We start from the raw sequence: 22485 nt of genomic DNA on the forward strand, positions 1-22485 counted from the left end.
TGGAGCTGGGCTATACCCAGATGGCGGTTTTGAGAAGAAAAGCCGTGTGATAATGCCAGCGTGCAGCCCAAATGAAGACTGAATTCGGCAGTGGTAAGATGCTTTATTTAGCTGTGCAATAATCCTCTAAATGTCAATAGAAACTAGGGTTAGATAAGAGAATCATGTGAACCAGTTTACTGTTTGAAGTACAGTCAGCCCTCCACATTTGCAGGGGTTAGGGCAGTGATGGCGAACCTATGGCACGCGTGCCAGAGTCGGCACTCAGAGCCCTCTCTGTTGGTACACATGCTGTCGCCCTAGCACAGAGTTTGCCAGAGTTTCTTACTAGAAAGCCAGAGGGACGTGGCACTTTGCAATAAATAAGTGGGGTCTGGGTTGCAGTTTGGGCACTCAGTCTGTAAAAGGTTCACCATCACTGGGTTAGGGGAACAAGACCCCCGTGAATGACCAATGAATAACCCACCCCACACATGTGGCTGCCATTTTCATAGTAAAAGGAGTTTGAGGAATGGAGCATTCCCTTCCTCTGCCCCCTCCCACCCCGGAAAAGCTTCAGAGATGCTTTTCCTGAGTCGGAGGGGCTCAGAACAGAGGAGCACTCCCTTCTTCTGGCCCCTCCCACCCTAGAAAGGCTTCAGGGATGCTTCTCCCAAGCCTTATCAAGATGGAAGGAGTTTGGGGAACAGAGCGCTCCATTCCTCTGTCCCCTTCCACCCTGGAAAGGCTTCAGAGATGCTTCTCCCAAGCCTTTCCACGGTAGGAGGGGTTTGGGGTTTAATGTTTGCAAATAACCAAAACTGTGAATGTTAAACCTGCGAATGTGAAGGGCCGACTGTATTTTGAATGTGACACACCAAGAACTTTTAAATAGGCCAACGTGTTACTTGACTACTGCTACCTCCTAATTGTACTGCCTGTAGAAAAACAGCTATGGATCATGCACAGTTTGGAACATTTACGTACAAGTTGATGGAACATCCAAAATTGCTCACCAATCAGCTTAGTAACATGTGGATGGTCAAACTCCTTCATACAAGCAGCCTCCTTCAAGAATTCTTCAATGTCACTTGAAGTGAAGATGTCCGCTAAAATAAAGGAAAGGCTTATTAAGACTTCAAATATAATGAAGATGATTTAAAAGAAAGATGGCAGATGATAAAACAAGATCACATTAAAGACACATTTAAAACAAGAATACATTAAAGTCAAACACATTTTACTTGACATAGGTTTTCCTTGATTGTAGCTCATTTCATCAGATGCATGTATGTTGCCACAGTTGGCAGACCATTATGCTTGAAGTAGATGTGTGCTGGATTGTAGTCAGTGGTGTCAGAAAGGAATTGCAAAGCGTACCAACTGTGACTATTACTATTAAGAAACAGTAATTGAGTGGTAACATGAGCATTCTTGAAATGTTGAGCTGATTAGCACATGTAGTATCAAGTCACAGGAGATACAGTTGAACTAACATTACTGGGAATTCTGATCTTTGAGTAATTGTGCTAAGAAACAATGTTCTCTTACCAATCACAAAGCCTTTTTTAAAGTGACTATAGCATACAGTTTTCTAACAGGACACGTCTACTTCCATACATGTCTACTTAGAAGTAAGTTCCTCTGCATTCAATTGGATAAGTAGGCATAGTACTACATCCTAGACCTGCTGAATAAGAAAGGCCAATAAAGTATGTTTTACCATATTAGTAAAACAAATCAAGAAACAAAAAGTACATTTACTTTAATCCACTTTAATCCATAGCCTTGGCAACACAATGATTAAAATATCCCTAGACGCCAAGATGACAAGACTTACGGTAAGACTGTCATACTTTGGACACATCATGAGAAGGAATGAATCTTTGGAAAAAACAATAATGTTAGGAAAGGAGAAGGGAAGGAGAAAGAGAGGAAGGCCACATGCTAGATGGATGGACTTAATGAAAGAGATAATGAATATGAATTTGTAGGAGCTGGGCAGAGCAGTAGAGGACAGGGGAGCCTGGAGATGTCTCATCCATAGGGTTGCCATGGGTTGAGATTGACGTGAAGGTAGGTAACAACAACAAAAATATTGATATGTAGATTAGGTATAGTGAACCATTATATTTGATCAAATCTGATTTAGCTATTATTGATGACATTTGTCAAAAATTAAACTTATGGTCGAAAGTATCCATTTTGAGAGTAGTTCTTGCTTCTATAGAAAACAGCGTTAAAACTCCCAGTGATTTTAATGGTTCAGGAACCTTCCCAATGGCATTCTACATCTACCTTTATACTTATAATTTGTTAATGGATGTCACAGCACTTAATTCACAGACTAATAGCTACAGTTATGATGATACTGCCTTTATAGTCACAACTGCAACATTCAGTGACCTTGTGTGAGTACTAAAGCAAGGCCTGGCTTTTAATGTGGAAAGCACAAAGTGACAAAAGATGAAAAGAAAGGACAGGAGGAGAGGAAATGGAAAGGAAGAACAGCATATAATGTTGTTTGATGAATGGTAATAGCAAGGCACTGGGGGCATATCAACTAGCCTAGAGACTACTTACCTTTTAACATTTTTACTGCAACCTTTTGGAGAGAACCATCAGGCAGTTTCAGCTGACCTTCTCTTACAGAACCAAATTCTCCTGATAAAGTACAAAAGGAACAAGTCAAACACAATGCAACTGAGTTTTACTCCCATGGACCATAATGGATTTAGATCTTAGATGAAGAAAGGCTATATAGATGGATGCTACTAAATAATGGTCTCTACCAATGAAAGGCTTTCTTCCATAAGAACACATTTTGGAATGATTTCTGAGAGGAAAAAAAGACAATATCTCACTGAACTGTAAAATCCTAGGAGAAATAATAACACTGGTAAGAACAGCAAATGATAAAACCATAGGATGTAAAAGTGCCTGACTGCATTGTACTTCTAGATTTTTAAGAGATAATGATATAAAGAATGGAGGAAGAATGATCTTCTTAAACCCTTTTTCCTGCTACAAAAACTTCCCCACTCAGTTCTAATCCCGACACTTTCCTCTCCCCAGACTTCCTTAGCAGCAATTCCACTCTCACTTTGGGCCCAGACAGGCCAAAATAAAGCTGCTTTGGGTCACTTTAGAGGTAAGCTGTTTAAATGACACATGCATCTTAAGAGTCCGGAAGCTGTGCCAAAGCAACATTCCAGTCCTTAGGACTGGAGCATGACTTTCGTGTGGCTTCCAGCCTCTGAGAATGCATGCATCATTGAAACAGCATACCTCCAAAGTGACACGAAGCAGCTTTATTTTGGCCTGTCTGTTCAGGCCCTTACTTTTCATTTTCTACCTCTTTCCTATATTTTAACAATGTGTTCTCTTTCCACTCTTGTACTCTTCAAAATATGCTATTTTGCTTACTCTTTCCCTAGCTGAATCATTTCCTTTCTTTGCCTTGCCAAATTCCTCCTTCCTTCAGCAATGCCCATGACACCACACGTTAGGTGTGTTGGTATGTCTGGTCCAAGCAATCTCAAGTTGTAGACATATTCCTTCATTATTGTTATAAAAGTCATGAAAGGGCTGGTTGATAAACAGAAAGATGGGTCTCAGCTAAATTCCATCCTCTGTTTGATTCATTCAAATAAGTCAGTGACTGTTGTAGTCTAATAATCCTGTTCCAGGTCATTAAGGCATGCTAAAACTCCTTGAAATCAATGGATTTAGGCATAACCTGGCTAACCATAAAATGAAGTGTAAGCTTTGCTCAGATCAAATGACCTTTTTGTAGGCCTCATTTCACACTCACCTTTGCCTAGCATTCTCCCCAAAGTAAACTGCTGCTCTTGAATAAGGACATCTTTCAGTTTAGTCTTCAGTTCATCACTGATTCCTATACTGTCCACTGGAGAGAGACAGAAAGATAAATTTAACAAATAATTTCAGTAAACCTTGCACTTATTTTCTAGAATCTTAAGTTTGATGCTAGAAATAAATTGCATTGAATATTAAAGACAGATAGTATATGAAAAATGAGTGACTGAATCTCATTCCCTTTTCAGGTATTATAAAGTATTTCAAATTTCCAGATTTTGGAATTGTTACAATTGCATTTATTTATTTCAGTTTAAAATGTTATGAAATCCTTTAAACAATAGAGAGGAATTAAAAACAATGTAAGCAGTACAGATGGATCAGACTTGTATCAACTGTTCTACAGATGGTCATTTGTGAGTCAATCCAAAGAGGTTGCATCATAGCTGTTGGTATATAATAGGCGCTAGAATAAATTACAACAGAGAACTATCTGGAGTGAGCACAAAGGTGGCTCAGTTACTTTATATATTAAAATGGCAGAAAGCCTAAACAAAAATATTTCCAGTTTATTTTTACAACATATAACTAAAAGTTGTGAGTACACTTTAAAATACATTGGTTTCAAATGCAATCATTCTTAGGACAGATCCACTGAAATCAATGTCCCTTGAGTTAGTTGTGACTAATTTCAGTCCTTAAAAACAACTGTTGATACTTTAAAATCAAACATGTTTTATTTGGTGTAGGCTTTCATGGACTGCAGCCTACTTCATCAGATGCAGCTCTCATAGATTTCAAAGGGTCTGGTCTGTGCATGACTACATCTAGACCCAACTGTATATCAGAAGAATCAAACCAAGATAGACACAAAGAGAGTAGTGACATTAATGAAGCATGTAAAAACAACCAATATCTGAAAGTGCCACATAAGATTTGCAAGGCTCTTACAGATTAAGAATTTTATAAAGGCACACTGCTTAGAAAAATTACCTTTTTTGATTACAAAACAAAACAAAAAACAGCTTCATTTATATACCGCTTCATACTGAACTAACAGTGTCTAAGAGGTTTACAACTGTAAGCTAATTGCCCCCAACAATCTGGGTACTCATTTTAGCGAGCTCAGAAGGATGCAAGCCTGAGTCAAGCTTGAGCCCTATTGCTGGTATTGAACTCGCAACCTTATGGTTTGTGAATGGGTGGCTGCAGTACAGGTATTTAACCACTGTGCCACCAGGGCTCCTTACCATTCTCATTATCCCACAACCAGCACTTTTAAATTAACTTCCCCAAGATCTGTAAATTGAGTGCCATCACTGAGAAAATCCTGTTCCTTGAAACCATTTTAAACTAGAAAAAGCCACGTTACTCAGAGCAGGGTCTTCCCTAATTATCTCATGTATTGCAGGACATATGCAAAGATATTCACTTTAACATATAATAACAAATGAAAACAGTGTTGTAATTTATGAACAACCATATATACTCGTGTATAAATCAACCTCATGTATAAGTCGAGGGCAAGTTTTGGGGGTAAAATCATGGATTTTTATATGACCCGTGTATAATCAAGGGTCAAACTCAGGGGCATACAACAAAGGATCTAAATGGAGTGTGTGTGTGTGTGTGTGGGGGGAGAAACACCACTTCGCTCCCTCCTTCTCCCTCTCTGGACCTCTCCCAAGGGTCACAGTTTGGGCATGCAAATGTGGACACAAGCCTCTAGTTTCCCTCCCTACCCCACAACCTTCCCCAAGGCTGATGGCTTGCAAAAAGGGGCACAGGGACCTTCAATTTCCCTCCTCTCTCTACAGCTTTCCCAAGGCTCTCGGGGAAGTATTACCGTATTGACCCAAATATACAGTACGTCTACCTAGGATTTTGGAGGCAATTTTTGGGCTTAAATTTTTTGATGTATAGACGAGTATATACGGTAGTTACAATTTATTTCTATAGAAGACACATTTAATTTAATAAGAACTGAAGCCTGAAATGATACATATTTATTTGGAAGGAAGGTTTGCTTTGATTAATATGGCTTACTCCTTGTTAATGTGCCTGAGATTGAGATTTTATTTCTAAATAAAATGTTAGTATAGGTGGAAATGGAATGAAAATATGTCCTTGCAACATCTCAATCCAGCAACGTGGCATAATCTACTAAATAATGCAATCTACGAATGTGAAGTGCAGAGCAGGCAGGTTAGTTTGGAGAGGGGATTGATGACAAGATTTCAGCAACTTTTTAATGTTGACCTTGAAACCTGGGTTCTGGACAAAGATTCCAGAAACCTGTCCATGAGATTATTGTCTTTTACTTTGTATCTGTATTAGAAACATTCAGTGATCAAGATTCAGAAAACTGAAAGAGAAAAGCAGAAGGAAAGAAGAGCACTCTGTATCAGCAATTTAGAAATTCATTTGATGAATGGAATTTGTAAGAGAGAGAAAACATTTTACCTACATGTTGCCTCAATAAGTTCTGGCACTTCTCTGTTGAAAGATCTCACTGCTCTGAAATGGACTATTGGATCCCCTCCCACCATGCTGCCAAAGGCATGACTAGAAGTTAAAAAAAAAAAGCAAAGATGTTATTAATGGAATATGCACAAAGTGCCACAAAAGTACAAAATAGTCCACTTATGAGTACTTAGCAGTGAGTGGCCTAGAGTCTCCTTAAATTGTTAACTCTTTCCTCTTTGTAAGACTGTGCAAAGGTTCTGATGTCTTATGGCAGGTCCTTCCTATCTTTTATTTTCCCAAAGGCAACACAAACATAGGGACACAGCTTCAATATGTCATCCCTTTGAGGGAAACTGGAGTTGCCCCAGTGCGCGAAACGCTGCTTTTTCCATATCGATGGCCCTGTATAGATGGGCCCTTTGCAGCACATCCACGACGTGCAAGGGTTGTCTTGGGGCGGCGTGTGCACACGCCCTGCAACCCTAGCACGTCGTCAGCGCGCCGCAGTTGCACAGCGTCATACTAAAGGCGTGCACAATGATTACGTTGCAGCTGCACCACCTACAAATGGCGCTGTGCTGCCTACAAACGCCACTGCACAGCTGTGACATAATGGAGCTATCTTTGGGGCTTTGCGGCACCACAAAAAGGAGCCGCTTTTTGCAGCTCCTTGTTTGTTGTGCAGCACTGTTTGTAAGCAGCGGCGCTCCTGTGCAGCAGAGAGGCGCCGAGGAGGCGCCTCTTTTTGGTGGTCTGCACCCCGCTGATGTTTCCATTGTCTGAATAACCCCTTGAATAGTTCACCCTCCTCCCATTGTTCCTGCTCATCTTCTCTGTCTAATGGAAACCTGCTCTGTAAGTAACTGTATGCAGGCTTAGCTTAGAGATATGTTTTAGTTACTAAAACAACATGGCTTTTACCCAAAACGAGTTTCTTTTCTTCTTTTCCTCAGAAGGATTAGTGCCAAGGAAACAGCTGTGACCAGTGCAGTCAGAATACCTAAAACCACAGGAACCCAAGATGTCCCATAGGGAGGTTGTCTTTGTCCTTCTGTGTAGAAGAGAAAAATAAAAATAAAAAGATCACATGTAGCAAAATGCACTCAAAATAATCAGCCTTAAAATAGGCATTTTTGCTATGAAATGGCTTTGGCACTAAAGGGAAACCCACTGGTCAGGTTCCAGATACTTCTGGAAAAGATAAAGCAGCAACACACCCTAACCTGTGGTAACAAGACAACCCCAGCATCTGAGAGTCTGCCACCAACTATCTCTAAAACATTACTGAATTGATTCTAAGAACTGATAGGGATTATTTGCAGAAAAAAACAAGTCTATTGTTCAAATTGTCAACAGAATTGTGAAGCAGAGTTTTTCCTGTCCTTGAGTTACACAAGTGGGTGGGCAAGGTGGATAAAGCAGAGTGAATTTACATGGATGTAGCACAAAGGTATGCAGAGTTTAGGTTAGATGCTATCTACTTTGGTGGTGTTTTTCTTTTACTTGAATCTCAAGGCTCACTAATCAGAACCAAGTGCAAAACTGTGACTCAGGGCTGCAGGAGTGAGGGAGGGCATCTGTCTACTTAGGATGAAAGAATTTGCCATCCGTGGGGTGGGGTGTGGTCTGGCACAGAATCCTCATGGACACAAAGGGCCAATTGCAAGTGTGTGACTACACCACATACTATCACTCAAATTTCGATAAGTTTGTTTCTCACATTACATGCCCTCTTAAACATATAACGTCAAGTTGCACATTAATGTTTTCAAAATAGATTGAATTAGAGATTAAAAAGTAGTACTTAGAGTGCATCTACACTGTAGAAATAATACAGTTTGACAGCAGTATAGGTGCTGTAACTCCATCCTATGGGATCCTGGGATATGTAGCTTTACAGGATGTTTAGCCTCTGCCAAAGAGTGCCGATGCCTCACAAAACTACAAATCTCAGGTTGGAATACAACATACAGCATCCTCAAAGTGCCACTTGCCACCTCATTTCCTCCACAGCTGGGTTATGGGGCCATCCTTCCTCCTCCCAGGAGTATCTCTCTTTTGAAACCATCATAGTATAAGATGTTTTCATGCATATTTGTGTGCAGGGCTGAAGGGAGGGGTATAAATACTGTAAATAATAATAATGATGATGATGTGAGTACAACAATGGCAGCAACAGGGATCCCTTTGGCACTCAGGTCCTGGAGAATTTGTTTCATTTGCACGGTAGATTATCCATCCTTGTTCTTGCCAGGATGAGGGTGCCTCAAATGAGACTGCAAGTTATTCCCTCAATAGCACTATTAAATATTTTTTATAAGCTTCTCCACCCATAGTCTGGGAGACACTAACAAGCTGCCCCAGATATTTCACACGCAGTGAGAACACAGAAAATGCCAATTCAGTACCGGCTTGTTGCTTCTGGAAAATAAGCAAAACTAGGCTTAGAACAAAGTTTCATTATTTAACAGATCAACAGTTTTTTGTTCACTCAGCATTTCCACAATGAAGCTTTATTTACAAGTTTTCATAGGCTTGGCTCCATATTACCTTGGGTGTGGCTTCTGTTTGGACACAATGAGCCTCAGGCCAAAAGAGAGAACGTGCTTTTGTGTGTGTTTTTATTATGATCACTTCTTTAAACAAAAGCAGGTTATTCACTGGTGATGCTTCCTTGTCAGACTGCAGAAATAATCCAGCTTGACATCATTTTAACTGCCATGGCTCCATGCTATGCGAATCTGGGAACTGCACTTTTGTGAGATATTTAGCCTTCTCTATCAGAGAGCTCTGGTGCCACAACAAACTACAATTCCCAGAATTCCATAGCATTGAGCCACGGCAGTTAAAGTTATGCCAAACTGGATTATTCTGCAGTGTGGATGCAGCCATAGTCAGTTTGAACACTTCTAGATACTTCAACCATAATCCAGAAGTTGCCATGCTTGACATTGCTGGGCTTCAGTGCATCAGGGCTGTGTAAATTTACAGCGCTTTATAAATAAAAGTTAATAATAATAATAATTTTAAATGCACTGTATTCCAAATTTTGGCCTTCATCTATAAGTTCTCAGCCATATTTTGAAACAAATCATATATTTCTATTGTTTAGAACAGTGGTTCCCAAACTTTGATCTTTCAGATGTTTTGGACTTCAGCTTCCAGTCAGCTTCCTGACTATTGGCCAAGCTGGCTGGGGCTATTGGGAGTTGAAGTTCAAAACACCGTTCCGGAAACCCCACCCCCACCCCCGCGTAAAAAACCCCCATGTATGCTCAAACCCCATTGAAAGTAATGGGGCTCGTGCATGGTGCAATGGTGCGGCCTCTTGCGCCCCCAGATGCACTGTACTCTTCCAAATATTCCAACCTTTGAAAATCTTCCTGCCTCTCACACTGTTCCAACTTGTAACAAAGCAGGGAAGGGAAAATCAATCACCCTGTTATCTCCAGTCAAAGATACTGGACCCAGTAGCAGGTATCTCCCCTTATCCCAGTACTACTTATTCTCACTTTTGGGAAGGCTAGCATTGGAGTTTATCACACAGGAGGAATTTCTCTTAATTTCGAATGAAAAGAAAGTGGGGCCAGAACGCATTCAAGTGAATTTGCTAGTTCAGCGAATTTATGTGAATTCGAATTGCATTCGAACTGACTTCCCATTGGCTGAAAATAGCTTGCCATTGCCTGAAATTGTGTGTGATTACCTCTCAGACAATAACGTGAAACCCCATGATTGTGTTCAGACTGACTTCCCATTGCCCGAAATTGTGTGTGGTAGTCTATCACGCAATAACGTTAAACACCATGATTGCATTCGGATTGCCACTGGATTATACTTCCAATTTCCCTTGTCTGATAACGTCCATTGCAGAGGGGACTCTGAACTGCTGCCACCAAGCTCAGCTAAAAGGTAACAACAGGGAACTTTTCTTCCCTTGCATTCTCACTGACAGAAAAACACAGAGCAGGCAAAGCTTCCAAGGCCAAATCCTGCTGGCTGAAGAAGTGTTTCTATCCCCTGTGCCGGTAACTTTTCTCACCTTGTACATACAAGCATCTTTTATTTTCCTGAGGTAGGGGGAAGAGGATATGAGCCACTTAAACACAGGCTTCAGAAGTGTTTCCACAGCCTGTGATTGGAGACAGTTCTGTCTATCACATATTCTATTGATTGGGAAAAGCAGTGGGCAGGCACAGCTTTCTAGATCCAAGAGCTGGCTGCAGAAATGCTCTTACAGCTGACACCTGGGCTGTGTGCATCCTTCTTCCTCTCTTGCCCTGCAAGGGTGAGTTAAGACAGGAGCAAAGTTGGGTCAGGGTTGGTTGGTTCTTTTCTGTCCATGCCACATTGTTCTGTAATGTGTTGTGTACACTGATGGCGTTCTAGATCAGTCAGTCAATCAGTCAGACCTATTAGTGATGGCTTCCTGTAACTGACTGCTCCTAACAGGTTTCTTTATACAATCTGCCACATCTGCAAACTGTCTCATTTCATTCTTAAATACGAAAGCATTATGTTTGCAGGACTTTAAGGTTTACATACAAGATATTATCAGTACTGATTTTTCACTTGGTTATAATATCATACAATAAACACATTAACTTCATTGTACTGGGTCCAATTTGTAGCAACATCCCTTTTGAAAAAAGGTTGTTATTGTCGCAGCTGAGGGATATTTTTTGGGAGGAAGAGATTTGTATTATTTCTGCTAAACTGCTTGTCCTTGTTTGGCTTTGGTCGCTCAGTTAAAACACACAGCACATGCAGCTGTGAGTACTGGGAAGCGCAAGGCCAGAAAGATACAATGGTACCAGTGGCTCTCACTGTTCCTCTTCTCATGCACAGTAATAACAACAGACTATTTTCTTTGAGGGGGGAAAAAGCAGGAAAAAAAGCTTTCTGAACATACAACTCACCTATTAAATCTTCAGCTGTAATCATTAAGGGCTCACTCCATGGTCCACAACCAGCTGAATTTAGTATGCACACCCGGATCAGAAGATCTTTTAAGGGATTCCACATAGTTAGGTTAGCTCTTGCTTCCTGTACTACCATCTCCCCCTAAAATTGAAAATTAGAAAAGTTAATCAATATCCAAACATCACTTATTCCCTATAAATATCTGTGGATCAGGAAGGAATTCTCCTCCAAATTTAGACTATCTAATGATATCACAGTGCATATATTTGCTTGTTGCCCTTCCCTGCAGTGTATGAATTGGCTTCTCTTCTTCAGTCATAGGAATCTATTTGTTCTTCAAGCATATTTTGCTCTGCATGTCTTTCTTCACATCGTGGCATACTATGACCTGGAATGCAAATGTTGCTATGTGGCAAAATGATATGTGATTCTTCCATAGAGTGTTCTATATACAGTTAGCCTTTTGGTCCTGTCCAAATTCATAAATCTTGTTTTCTGAATCTGCTGTTCTGCTTGCATGTGGAATCAAGACTCACGCATATTCAATTTTTGAACAGGTGCTTATTATCTCACCATGAATTTTTGTGGTTTGGTGCCAAACTGAGGCATTCTTTAGTGTTCATCTGAAATGTGTGCACATTGTTGTTATTATGTTCATTTATATCCTGCTTTCCTCCCCAAAATTGGGACTCAAAGCAGCTCGTAATTTAAAAGAACAATTCAATTAAAAACATACAAAAAGTGAACATTAAAGAGCTGAGAATGGTCTTTGAGTTTATATAGACATAGAATCACTATGCTAAAAACAGCATTCTTTTTCATATAATACAGTCAATCCTTATACACGGATTTTTTATACACGGATTCAAGCATCCACGGTTTGAAAATGTTCCAAAATAGTATAAATTTCAAATATCAAATCTCGAGTTTCCATTTTTTATAAGGGAGACCATTTTGCTATGTCATTATATTTGATGGGACTTGAGCATCCCCAGATTTTGTTATCCATGGGGGATCTTGGAACCAAACCCCAGCGTATAACAAGGGTCCACTGAACATACATATTTGGCTTGAGTGCCTTTATGCCTACACTGATATTTGTTTATTTATTTGTATATAGCCGTGATGGTGAACCTATGGCATCTGTGCCTGAGCTGGCATCCAATGCCATTTCTCTCAGCACACAGCAGGGGGCAGGAGGAGCAAGAGGCGCATGCCTGTTCCTCCTCCTTCCCGACCCCCCCCCCAGCCTCTAGCTGCCTCCGGAATTTTAAGGCTGCCAACCAGATATCTAAGAACAATTAAAGCAGGATAAAATACAGCCATAAATAAAACAGAACTTGCAATAAGATTTGAAGGCTTTAAATTTCTGAGATTTTTCTATTGTCTGTACCCAATGGTATCACTAGGAGTTGACATCACCCAGTACGGTAAGTCATGGTGTCACCCCCTGATTGACCTCATCCTATGCCACACCATACAGAATCTTTAGTCATGTCTCTTGTACTAATGCTACTCATTAATCATAATTCCTGCATATCACTGATTGTCATGGTAGTAGTTGTGACAATAAACAATTAGCAAAATTAAAATTATACCTTTAAATTACAATATCATATGCACAGCATCAGTGCATTTATATATACATAGTTTCATGTGGTTGAAGTGAAAATTTGGTAAAAGGTGATTTTTTAAAAGAAAATTTAAAAAGAGTAACATTTTAATTATTTGTTTATAGTTTAAAATTTAATTTAAAAAAATCTGAGACTTCCCTTTTTCCTTCCACGGAGCCTCACCTCACTAACATCATATCTTCATCATTTTAATAGGACACAGGCAAATGCCACAGCCCATTTCCGTCAAAAGGCAGATATTTGGGAAGTAGTGATGTCACCCCCTCTTAGGGTCTCACCTGCTGTGGTCCGCACCCTCCTAGTGATGCCACTGTCTGTACCTCACCCCAAAGTCTCTGGATATTGGGCAAGATATAAACACTTAGGGGGAGGAAGGAGAGAGAGAGAGAGCTAAAGAAAAAATATCTAAGTACCAGGAGATAAAACTTCCTTGTTGGTGAGATAACCACCAATGTGAGAATGGACGGCCAGGAAACAGGGCAAATTGGGGCAACTGCAGGTCCAGCCAAGATGCTCCGGGCTGCCCCAAGAGTATCCTGGCCAGTGCAGACAAGGCCTAGGTTATCCTTTAAAAAACATGCAAGTTTGTGCCGGATAATGCAGACCTTTATATCTTTCTTCCCCACCAAAATAAATAAAAATGCTCCTATGAGTAAATATTCACTTCTGACACTACAAAGTGAGATGTAACATGTAACATGCAAAACCGCCCTATGAAAAGCTAGATCCTCTGAAAGTAGCCATATGCTTAGTTCAGTAACTTTAGTTCTGATCCAGAGAGTTTTTAGAATTGGCCATACTTATACCATTGTGGTGTAGTGGTTTGCATATTGACTAAAATACTGGAGACCAAGATTTGAATCCCTGCTCAGCCATGGAAATCGATTGGATGACCTTGGGCAAATCATGCACACACTCAGCCTCAAAAAAGGTATGATAAGTTCATCTTAGAGTTGCCATAAACCAGAAACAACTTGAAGACACACAATAACAACAACAACAGGTGGTACCTAGCAGATTTGCTATTGTACATATTACATTTACAATCCAGCTTTACTGCAAGGGTACTCAATTCAGGTAAAAATAAAAATATGTAGTTTAAACTATAGCTATATTTAATTTATTTGCTTTAATTTATATTCCTAATAGTTGCACTTAGCCTATTTGTGGTGGTGCAAGTTATTTTTGAAGAGATGAAGCACTGTAACCATAATGCGTTTAAACTCTGTGCCATCTGCATTTTGGAGCCCGGGGGTGGGGAATTCTCCTGTTTATAATGAACATGTTGAACAGAATCAGACCCAGAACAGACTGTGGTAGGATAACATATGTCACACCCTTCTAATGTGATGCAAAACCATTCATAAGAATTGTGTGATTTTTCAGTTTTCATTTCCAGAGCTGTGACTCTAGAACCTTTCCTAAACATTAAATTATTTCTCACCCCAGATGAATTTTCATTGCAGAACCCTGGTAGTTTGGGATACAGCCCAGGATATTGCTCAGAAAATCTGGGACAACAATGAACAATTTCTGACAAACATTATACAATTATTTTTATTGATTCAGAAGAAAATGTTAGCCTTTCTCAGCTTTGTCTGAAAGAATCAACTGTCCAAGTTGCTCTGATACAGTTTTCACGCTCAAGACTAAAAAGTGCTTCTCTTGCTGTTTTGCCATATGTGAATGCTGCTAGGTCTCTGACACAATTCAAAAAAGAAGGAGAAAAGAAATGAAATGAAAGAAGTCAGACGGATATTGCAAACATGTAGCTATTTTCTTTCACATTAAACATGAAGGCACAAATCAATTTTAAGCTTTTTGTCATGTGCAACAACACCCTTATTGTCAATAGGTTAAGACTACTCCTATCTGCAAATATGCAGAGAGTATTGTTTTATTTAAATACCAGCAAAGACTTGGAACAATTACTAAAGAAAATCAAGGATGAAACTGCTAACACAGGTTCAATGCTGAACATTAAGAAAACAAAAATAATGACCACAGATGATTTACATAACTTTAAAGTGGACAATGAAGAAACTGAAACAGTTCAAGATTTTCCATATGTTGGCTGAATCATTAATCAGAATGGAGACTGCAGTCAAGTAATCAGAAGAAGACTAAAACTTGGAAGGGCAGTTATGTAAGAACTAGACAAGACCTTGAAGTGCAATGATATTTCACTCAATATTGAAGTTAGGATTGTCCATGCTATTGTATTTCCCATCACTATGTATGGATGTGAGAGGTGGATGGTGAAGAAATCTGACAGAAAAAAAATCAACTCATTTGAGATGTAGTGCTGGAGAAGAGTTCTGCAAATACAATGGATTGATATAATGACAAATAAATGGGTTCTAGAACAATCAAACCTGAACTCTCCCTACAAGCCAAAATGATTAAATTGAGGTTGTTTTACTTTGTTCCTACAATGAGAAGACTTTATTTACTAGAAAAGACAATAATTCTTAGTAAGGTAGTAGGAAAGAGGAAGACTGCATTCCAGATGGACAGACTAAATCAAGGTAGTCTGCAAGACTTCAACAGGTCTATCAAAAACATGGTGTCTCATTCATACGGTTGCTATAAGTCAAGGCCAACCTGAAGGCAGTTAACACATACACACACACATTGGGGACAAACAGAAGAAGTTGGTCCTCCTTAAACACTGCTTCTGTATATGGACCTTACTCCGATACATGAGGGACCTTAGTTTGTTACCTGAGTTATGTTATCTTGACTCCATTCCAATCTGTATCCAAATGCATTGTCCCTTAGTATTTCTGGAGCCACTGGTTCCCATTCCAAAATCAGGCAAGAATCTCTCTGGATGATGTGTACATTTTGTGGAGTACTGTTTGGAGCTGGGGGGAAAAAGCCACATTGACTATTGTGTTGTTAGGAAGAAAAAAGGAGAGGGAGAGGGCAAATTATTAAACAGAAAGTCATGCAAATCAGCATACCAATCAGATGCCCCATCTGCTAATCCCTGGTATGTTCTACAAGAGATTCTTGTGGTCTTGGCCAGTCAAAGATCCTTGCATATTTTGCAAGCTGTGAAAACTAACTGTTCAAACTAGGAACAATCCTACATTATCTATTTACTATAAACAAAAACAAACAAACAAAGGAAGTAGAAGGCCACTTGTTTGAAATTCTCATGTGCTGTAACATATTCCTTGTATTTTTACTTTAATTATAGGTCTGGTTCATACAAAATTTGTTTTTTTGTTCCAGAACTAATTGATTCAATGGAAAATACTTTTCAATATTTCCCAGCCTGCTAGATTCTTACCTAATCCCAAAGTCTGAAAATAGACCCAATCTGTAAAAGGGGAGCTGCCCATTTCATTGGTGCACTGAACCCGAACACTATAATTGGTAGAGTGCTTTAAACCCAGCAAAGCCCTACTAAAGGAGGGCACAGGGACAACATCTGTGGTCACCTCCTCTTCCACTTGTGACTCATCCACCTGTTGGAAAAGGGAAATAAAGAAAATATGAAGACATCAACCAGATATACTTGCATGGATTTAAAATTAAACGACATTTTAAAAAATCAGACGTCTTGGTAGTAGTTGCATCTCATATATAATACGCTGTATATTATCTTGATATATACAAGGACTAATTCTTTACAACAGATTTTGTAAAACAAACAGAATACTCTTAGAATAATCTCTTTGCTGAAAGACAGTAGTGTAGGTGGTCATAACCCTTTTATCATATTTATAAGCATGTCTGAAATCCCAGGGATTTGGAGTAAGAGCTTTTGATTATAAGAAACCCATGACCAAATACAGTACAGACTTCCTAAAGAACCAAAGCAGTTCTGCTGAGGCATATAAATATTTATTTAAAAAAAAACAGTTCAATGTAATTAACTAGTTTTCTTCCTACCTCCCTCCTTTCCTTTTTTTCTTACAGTTGCAGGAAGAATTCAGCTAGAGGCAGCAAAACTGCATGAAAAAGTAATATCCCACAGGTGTTCCAACTTTTTTTTGCCAGACTTTGGGATTTGCTCATTATCAATGAAATACTACAAACTAAAAACACAGGGAGATGAATCTACTATTTTTGAGTGAGAGCTTTTTTTCCTGTCCTCAACTGAAAATAAATTATCAACAAAAGCCTTAATGGCTAGGCTTTATGTACATATGTTAACAAACAAATATTTATTTATTACAATATACTACAATATATAACTTGCTCTTAGGAAATACTCTTCTAAGGAAATACTCCATTTTCTTTGTTTTTATTTACTAGAATTTAATAAGTTGCAATTTGTAGGTACTTGTGATGTACATTTGGGGTAAAATAATTGTGGTTTTAAATAACTGAGAATACAGTATATATTTTACTTAGTCATATTTTTGCAAATTTGAATGCTTCAATAAGGAATAAATAAGAACTGTGTTTTTTCTTGCTCTTTTTAAAAAGAGACAAAACGAAGTGCCAGTTCTGTGATCTGGCACACACTTAGGTTAGAGGAGAGTCTTGTCCAAACTTTTAAACTACTGTTCTTAACAGAGCTGAGAAGGCTAGGATGGAACTTTTCCCCCCGTTTGGTACGAACATTAGCTTTGTCCCATTATTAAAATTAGTCAACGAGATTCCATAGATTTGTAAACTATTACAAACCTACAAAACCTATGAACAGAGACCACACTGCAATGATTAAGCATATTCCATCATCATCCACAGCACAGGGAGAGAAAGGTAACCCAGCTCCATCAGGGCTTGCCTGAAAGAAGAGCCATCCCCTCCATCCACCATCATCCACAGGGAGAGAAGGCAACTCAGCTCCATCAGGCCTTGCCTGAAAGAAGAAAGCCCTCCCCCCATCCACCATCATCATCCACAGGGAGAGAAAGGTAACTCAGCTCCATCAGGCCTTGCCTGAAAGAAGAGCCCTCCTGTCCATCCACCATCATCCACAAGGAGAGAAAGGCAACCCAGCTCCATCAGGCCTTGCCTGAAAGAAGAGCCCTCCTGTCCACCCACCATCATCCACAAGGAGCGAAAGGCCCATTACAGACGGGCATCCTAGTACGCGAGGAGCGCGTAATAGGGTTAGAAAGGGGCGTCCTTTCCGGACGCCCCCAACCCTAATATCTGCTCGGCGCGTCCAAAATGGCGGTGCCCGTTCCACACGGGGGCCACCATTACGATGTCACGAACGCGCCACCTCCAAACGGGGCGGCGCAGACGTGACGTCTTTGCGCCGCGCAAGGGCGCCTAGAGTGCCCTTTTTGCGGCGCACGAAGGAGCTCCGAAACGCAGCTCCTTCTGTGATTTGCATCGCTGGTGCAGCCTTTAGACAGCTGCACCAGTGACACAAGGGAGAAAGGGTCTCCTCTTCCCCGCTGCCACCGGGTGTCCTTGGGGCATGAAGCCCCAAGGACACCCCTTTCCAGGCCGTGGGGAAGCGGCCTTTTGCCGCTTCCCCGCGGCCTGGAAAGCGGCGGATCGGGGCCCCAGAGGCTGCCGTTCTGGCACCTGAGGCTCCAATCCGGCGGGGAGAGCAGCGCCTACAGGCCACCCCAAAGGCAACCCAGCTCCATCAGGCCTTGCCTGAAAAAAGAGCCCTCCCCTCCATCCACCATCATCCACAGGGAGAGAAAGGCAACCCAGCTCCATCAGGCCTTGCCTGAAAGAAGAGCCCTCCTGTCCATCCACCATCATCCACAAGGAGAGAAAGGCAACTCAGCTCCATCAGGCCTTGCCTGAAAGAAGAGCCCTCCCCTCCATCCACCATCATCCACAGGGGGAGAAAGGCAACCCAGTTCCATCAAGGCTTGCCTGAAAGAAGAGCCTTCCCCTGCATCCACCTTCATCCACAGGGAGAGAAAGGCAACCCAGCTCCATCGGGCCTTGCCTGAAAGAAGAAAGCCCTCCGTCCATCCACCATTGAGAGGGAGAGAAGGACAGGGCAGCCCCATCGGGCCTAATCAGAGTAAGAAGAAGGGCCCTCCCTCCACTACATCTGCCATGGTCCAGGCCTCAGAGGGAGAGAAGATCTGCTGGACTTTTCCCCTTCCCCACTGCCATCCCCTTCTCCTTTTGTGTCTTGTCTCTTTAGATTGTAAGCCTGAGGGCAGGGAAATGTCTAATTAACATTCTGTAAGATGCTCTGATAGCCTTTTGGCTGAAGAGCTGGGTAATAATAATAATAATAATAATAATAATAATATACAGTAACAGGAAATGATGCCTCTAGCAGGAAATGTTAACGGACAATGGTGTTTCTAAACAGCAATCAGAATACAGAGAAGCCAAAATGTTGTCATTCCTAGGTAAGACTTTCTGTAATGAAATGCTGTTGTCATGTAAAGCGTGGTCAGAAATTAGTTTGTTTGCCCCAGCCTGGGATAGAAATGCCAGTACAGCCTAGAAAAAACAGAACACCCAAACAGAATGAACTCTGTTCTGTGTTTCTTCCTCAACTTCATTGATTGCAAAAAAGGGGTTGCAGGGGGAGCTTGGAACTTGGACAGATTAGCATTGTATGGGGTGACGGAGGATGTGCAGACCAGGAAGAATAGGCTGTACAAAGCTCAGCATTCTAATATGCAGAAGGAAATTCATTCTGATCTGTCAAGAGCCCCACGAGAACAGTAGCAGGAACCGTACATGAAAGAAGAGTAAAGCTACTGCATGAAGAAAGTCATGATGAATGTCATCACCTCAATGGGCTCTTTTACTCCATGAAAGAAATATGCAAATGCCTCTTCTGCATTTCCACTGAAATAGAGCAGGATAATCTCAGACTCATGTGATTTTGTTTTGTTTAATAGCAGAATCAGATTCCAAGGGGCTTCCTTGAATGTAAACACGTTTAAAACAAGGAAAACCATCCTCATTTACTTTGTTTTAAAGGTCAACTGCTGTTTGTTTTGCTATTGCTGCCATGCCATAAAATTGGTAGCATACTGGTAAATTCTGTAGTGCTGGTGGGTCCTGCAAGAGCCAGAAAGACAGGCAGGGAAATGCCTACAGCACAAGGGCTGTATGCTGTCTTTTCCTACCATATCAAGTCCCCAGACCAAGTAGTGGAATGACACCTCACTAACCCAGAAAGGGAAATAGATTTGGTGTGTCTTGTTTAGATTGGGCTTTGTCTTGGCAACAACAGGCTTTAATGCAGGTGTGGAGAATTTCCAGAGCATGAGCTAAGGGGCCTCTCTTATTCACTCTACCTTTCCCACAATACAAAGAACAACTAGGCATAAAAAAAATTTCCATTAACAATGATTAAAGCCTCCCCCCCCCCCATCTAACTACAGTGCTGAGGGGGAATATAATTTGGAGGGATTATAGTGAAGAAGAAAGGGTTAATTCTCTGTGCCCCAGATCCTGAAAACTCCCCCTCTGAAAGTACCTATGCATGACAAGTGAATTTCAAAAAAAGCTTCCAACACAGGGATGGTTTCAGGGGTCTGCAACTGGAAATGAGTCATAACCCTCCATGTCCCTAGTGGTGTGAACGCCCTTCATCAGACCAAGGGCTATGTTATTATTTATTTATTTGTTTATTTATTATCCCCTAAGGCACTGCGGCATCTTGTTTTGAAATAACAGTGAAAATCATTATTTTCTGCTGCCACAAATAAATAGCCCCTGGACCCATAGAAGTTGGGTTTTACACCTTAACAGCCAAAACCAGAACTTTAAAATGGATTAGGCCAGTGGTCCCCAGGCTGTGCCCTTGAAATTTTGGACTACTGCTGGCCAATAGTCTGGGATTCTGGGAGCTGAAGTCTAAAATCCCTTAAAAAGCACACTTTGCAGACCACTGGATTAGGCTATATATACAGTTGGCCCTTCTTATACACTGATTTGTTATACACGATTTCAAGCATACATGGTTTGAAAATGTTCAAAAAAAGTATAAATTTCAAATATCAAACCTTGATTTTCCATTTTTATAAGGGACACCATTTTGCTATGTCATTATATTTAATGAGACTTGAGCATACACGGATTTTTATTATACACGGGAGATCTTGGAACCAAACCCCAGTGTATAACAAGGGTTCACTGTACTGGCAGCCAGTGGAGCTGGTGCAGTACAGGTACTGTATGACCTCAACACAGGGTGACCAGACATCCTACTTTTCCAGGACATTTCAAATCTTCTGTCCAGGAGGAATTTGAAAATGTCCTTCATTTTGAGCATGACTAATAAATATTAATTTACATTATTGTTGTTGTTATATTTATTTGTACCCCGTTCCCCCTCCCCCAAAAAAACCTGGGACTTATCAAGAAGCTTACAGTCTAAAAGCACATTAGAGTTAAAAACTAACAAGTGACAATTAAAATGGAATTAAACTATTACAATATTAAAACAGATAGTTTAAAAATATAATACAAATAAAAAGGATAAAAACACTTAAAAACCACACACTTCAAAAAATACAACATCCCCAAAATGTTCTTTAAAATTTCTTTCTTCTAAATTCATGTCTGAACAGGACAGAGTACAACAAAGAAGGGGTCATTCTGGTCTCCTTGGGAGGGGAGTTCCGGAGTCTAGGGGCAGCTACCAAGAAGGCCCTCTCTTGTGTTCTTACAAACCGTGCTTGTGATGGTGGTGGGACTGAGAGAAGGGCCTCTCCTGAACATCTCAATGTTCAGGTTGGTTCATACAGGGAAATATGATGTGCCAAATAGCTGGGACCTGAGTCATATATATAATGTAGTGTTTATTTTATAATGCCCTACATTATTCTTGAATGGCCTTCATTTTGTGGTGGCTTGTCCTCCTTTGTAGTTATGACCTCTGGTCACCCTGCTTCATCCCTGTGACATCAGTACTTTGGCAGTTCTACCCTGCACTGGCTAAAGTTTCTGTCTTCAAAGGCAGGCCCATGTAAGAAATATTACAGTAGTGCAACTTGAAGACAACTAATCACTGTGCATGGGTAACTGGATAAAATCAGTTTCCTGAAGTACAGGTCTGTAGTAAATCAGCTTAAGCAAACCAAATTAAATTGTGCCTGCTTCTGCCACCCCAATTAGTTAAGAGTCTAGGACAATTTTTGCACTACAGACATAGTTCTTCAGGGGAAATGCAATCCCATCTAAGACTGGTTGTAAACCTACCAGAGAAGTCAGTTTTCCTATCTATAGCAGCTCACTGAGCAGGTAGGCTGAGGTTTCTAAGAACAGTAGTTCAAAGCATCTAAAAGGTACTAGACTGTCTACTAATTTGTTTGATTTCACTATGTAGGTCAGAGGGTGTGGGTATATATGTGTATTACAAACCTGTACTGTACAAGAATGAAGTGGGGAAAGGCCATCAAATCCTGGTAACCAAGTGATAATGGCATTGTTGCTGGTGATCTGAGTTATTGTCACATTGACAGGTGGAAAGGGGAGAGCTGAAACAGAAGGATGAAAACTGTTTAGCATATGCAGAACTGAGGAGGTTTTTAAACAGAATTGAGCAGACACTACAGTGGGGAAATTGAGTAACATCCCTGAGAGGTGCTAATCAATCTTGGTAAAAACAGAGGTGATTTGTTCATGACATTATGAATCCCGATTAACAATGAATCACTTGTTGTCTTTATTCAGTATTTGGTTGGTTAAACAGATATAGAAAACACAGAACATTTGTTATAGACAGTTCCAAAAACATTCTGCAACAATATCT

The 22485-nt window shown here is 40.5% G+C and overlaps 1 protein-coding gene across 2 annotated transcripts in view; it reads right to left on the reverse strand.

Annotated features, from left to right (window-relative positions):
• TYRO3 (TYRO3 protein tyrosine kinase) overlaps nt 1–22485 on the reverse strand; it is an 87719-nt gene that overhangs the window by 16638 nt on the left and 48596 nt on the right. For both annotated transcript variants that reach the window (XM_089521907.1, XM_089521906.1), the window contains exons 6-14: nt 22095–22210; nt 16120–16297; nt 15546–15688; nt 11184–11328; nt 7186–7315; nt 6266–6363; nt 3794–3889; nt 2563–2643; nt 996–1088 (exon numbers count right to left, since the gene is read on the reverse strand). In XM_089521907.1, the coding sequence (XP_089378033.1) occupies nt 996–1088; nt 2563–2643; nt 3794–3889; nt 6266–6363; nt 7186–7315; nt 11184–11328; nt 15546–15688; nt 16120–16297; nt 22095–22210 (1080 nt within the window). The remainder of the gene's footprint in view (nt 1–995; nt 1089–2562; nt 2644–3793; nt 3890–6265; nt 6364–7185; nt 7316–11183; nt 11329–15545; nt 15689–16119; nt 16298–22094; nt 22211–22485) is intronic.

Source organism: Sceloporus occidentalis, unplaced genomic scaffold, assembly GCF_023333645.1.
Source record: "Sceloporus occidentalis isolate IW3139 unplaced genomic scaffold, rSceOcc1.0.p SCAF_4, whole genome shotgun sequence".
NCBI classification, from domain to species: Eukaryota; Metazoa; Chordata; class Lepidosauria; order Squamata; family Phrynosomatidae; genus Sceloporus; species Sceloporus occidentalis.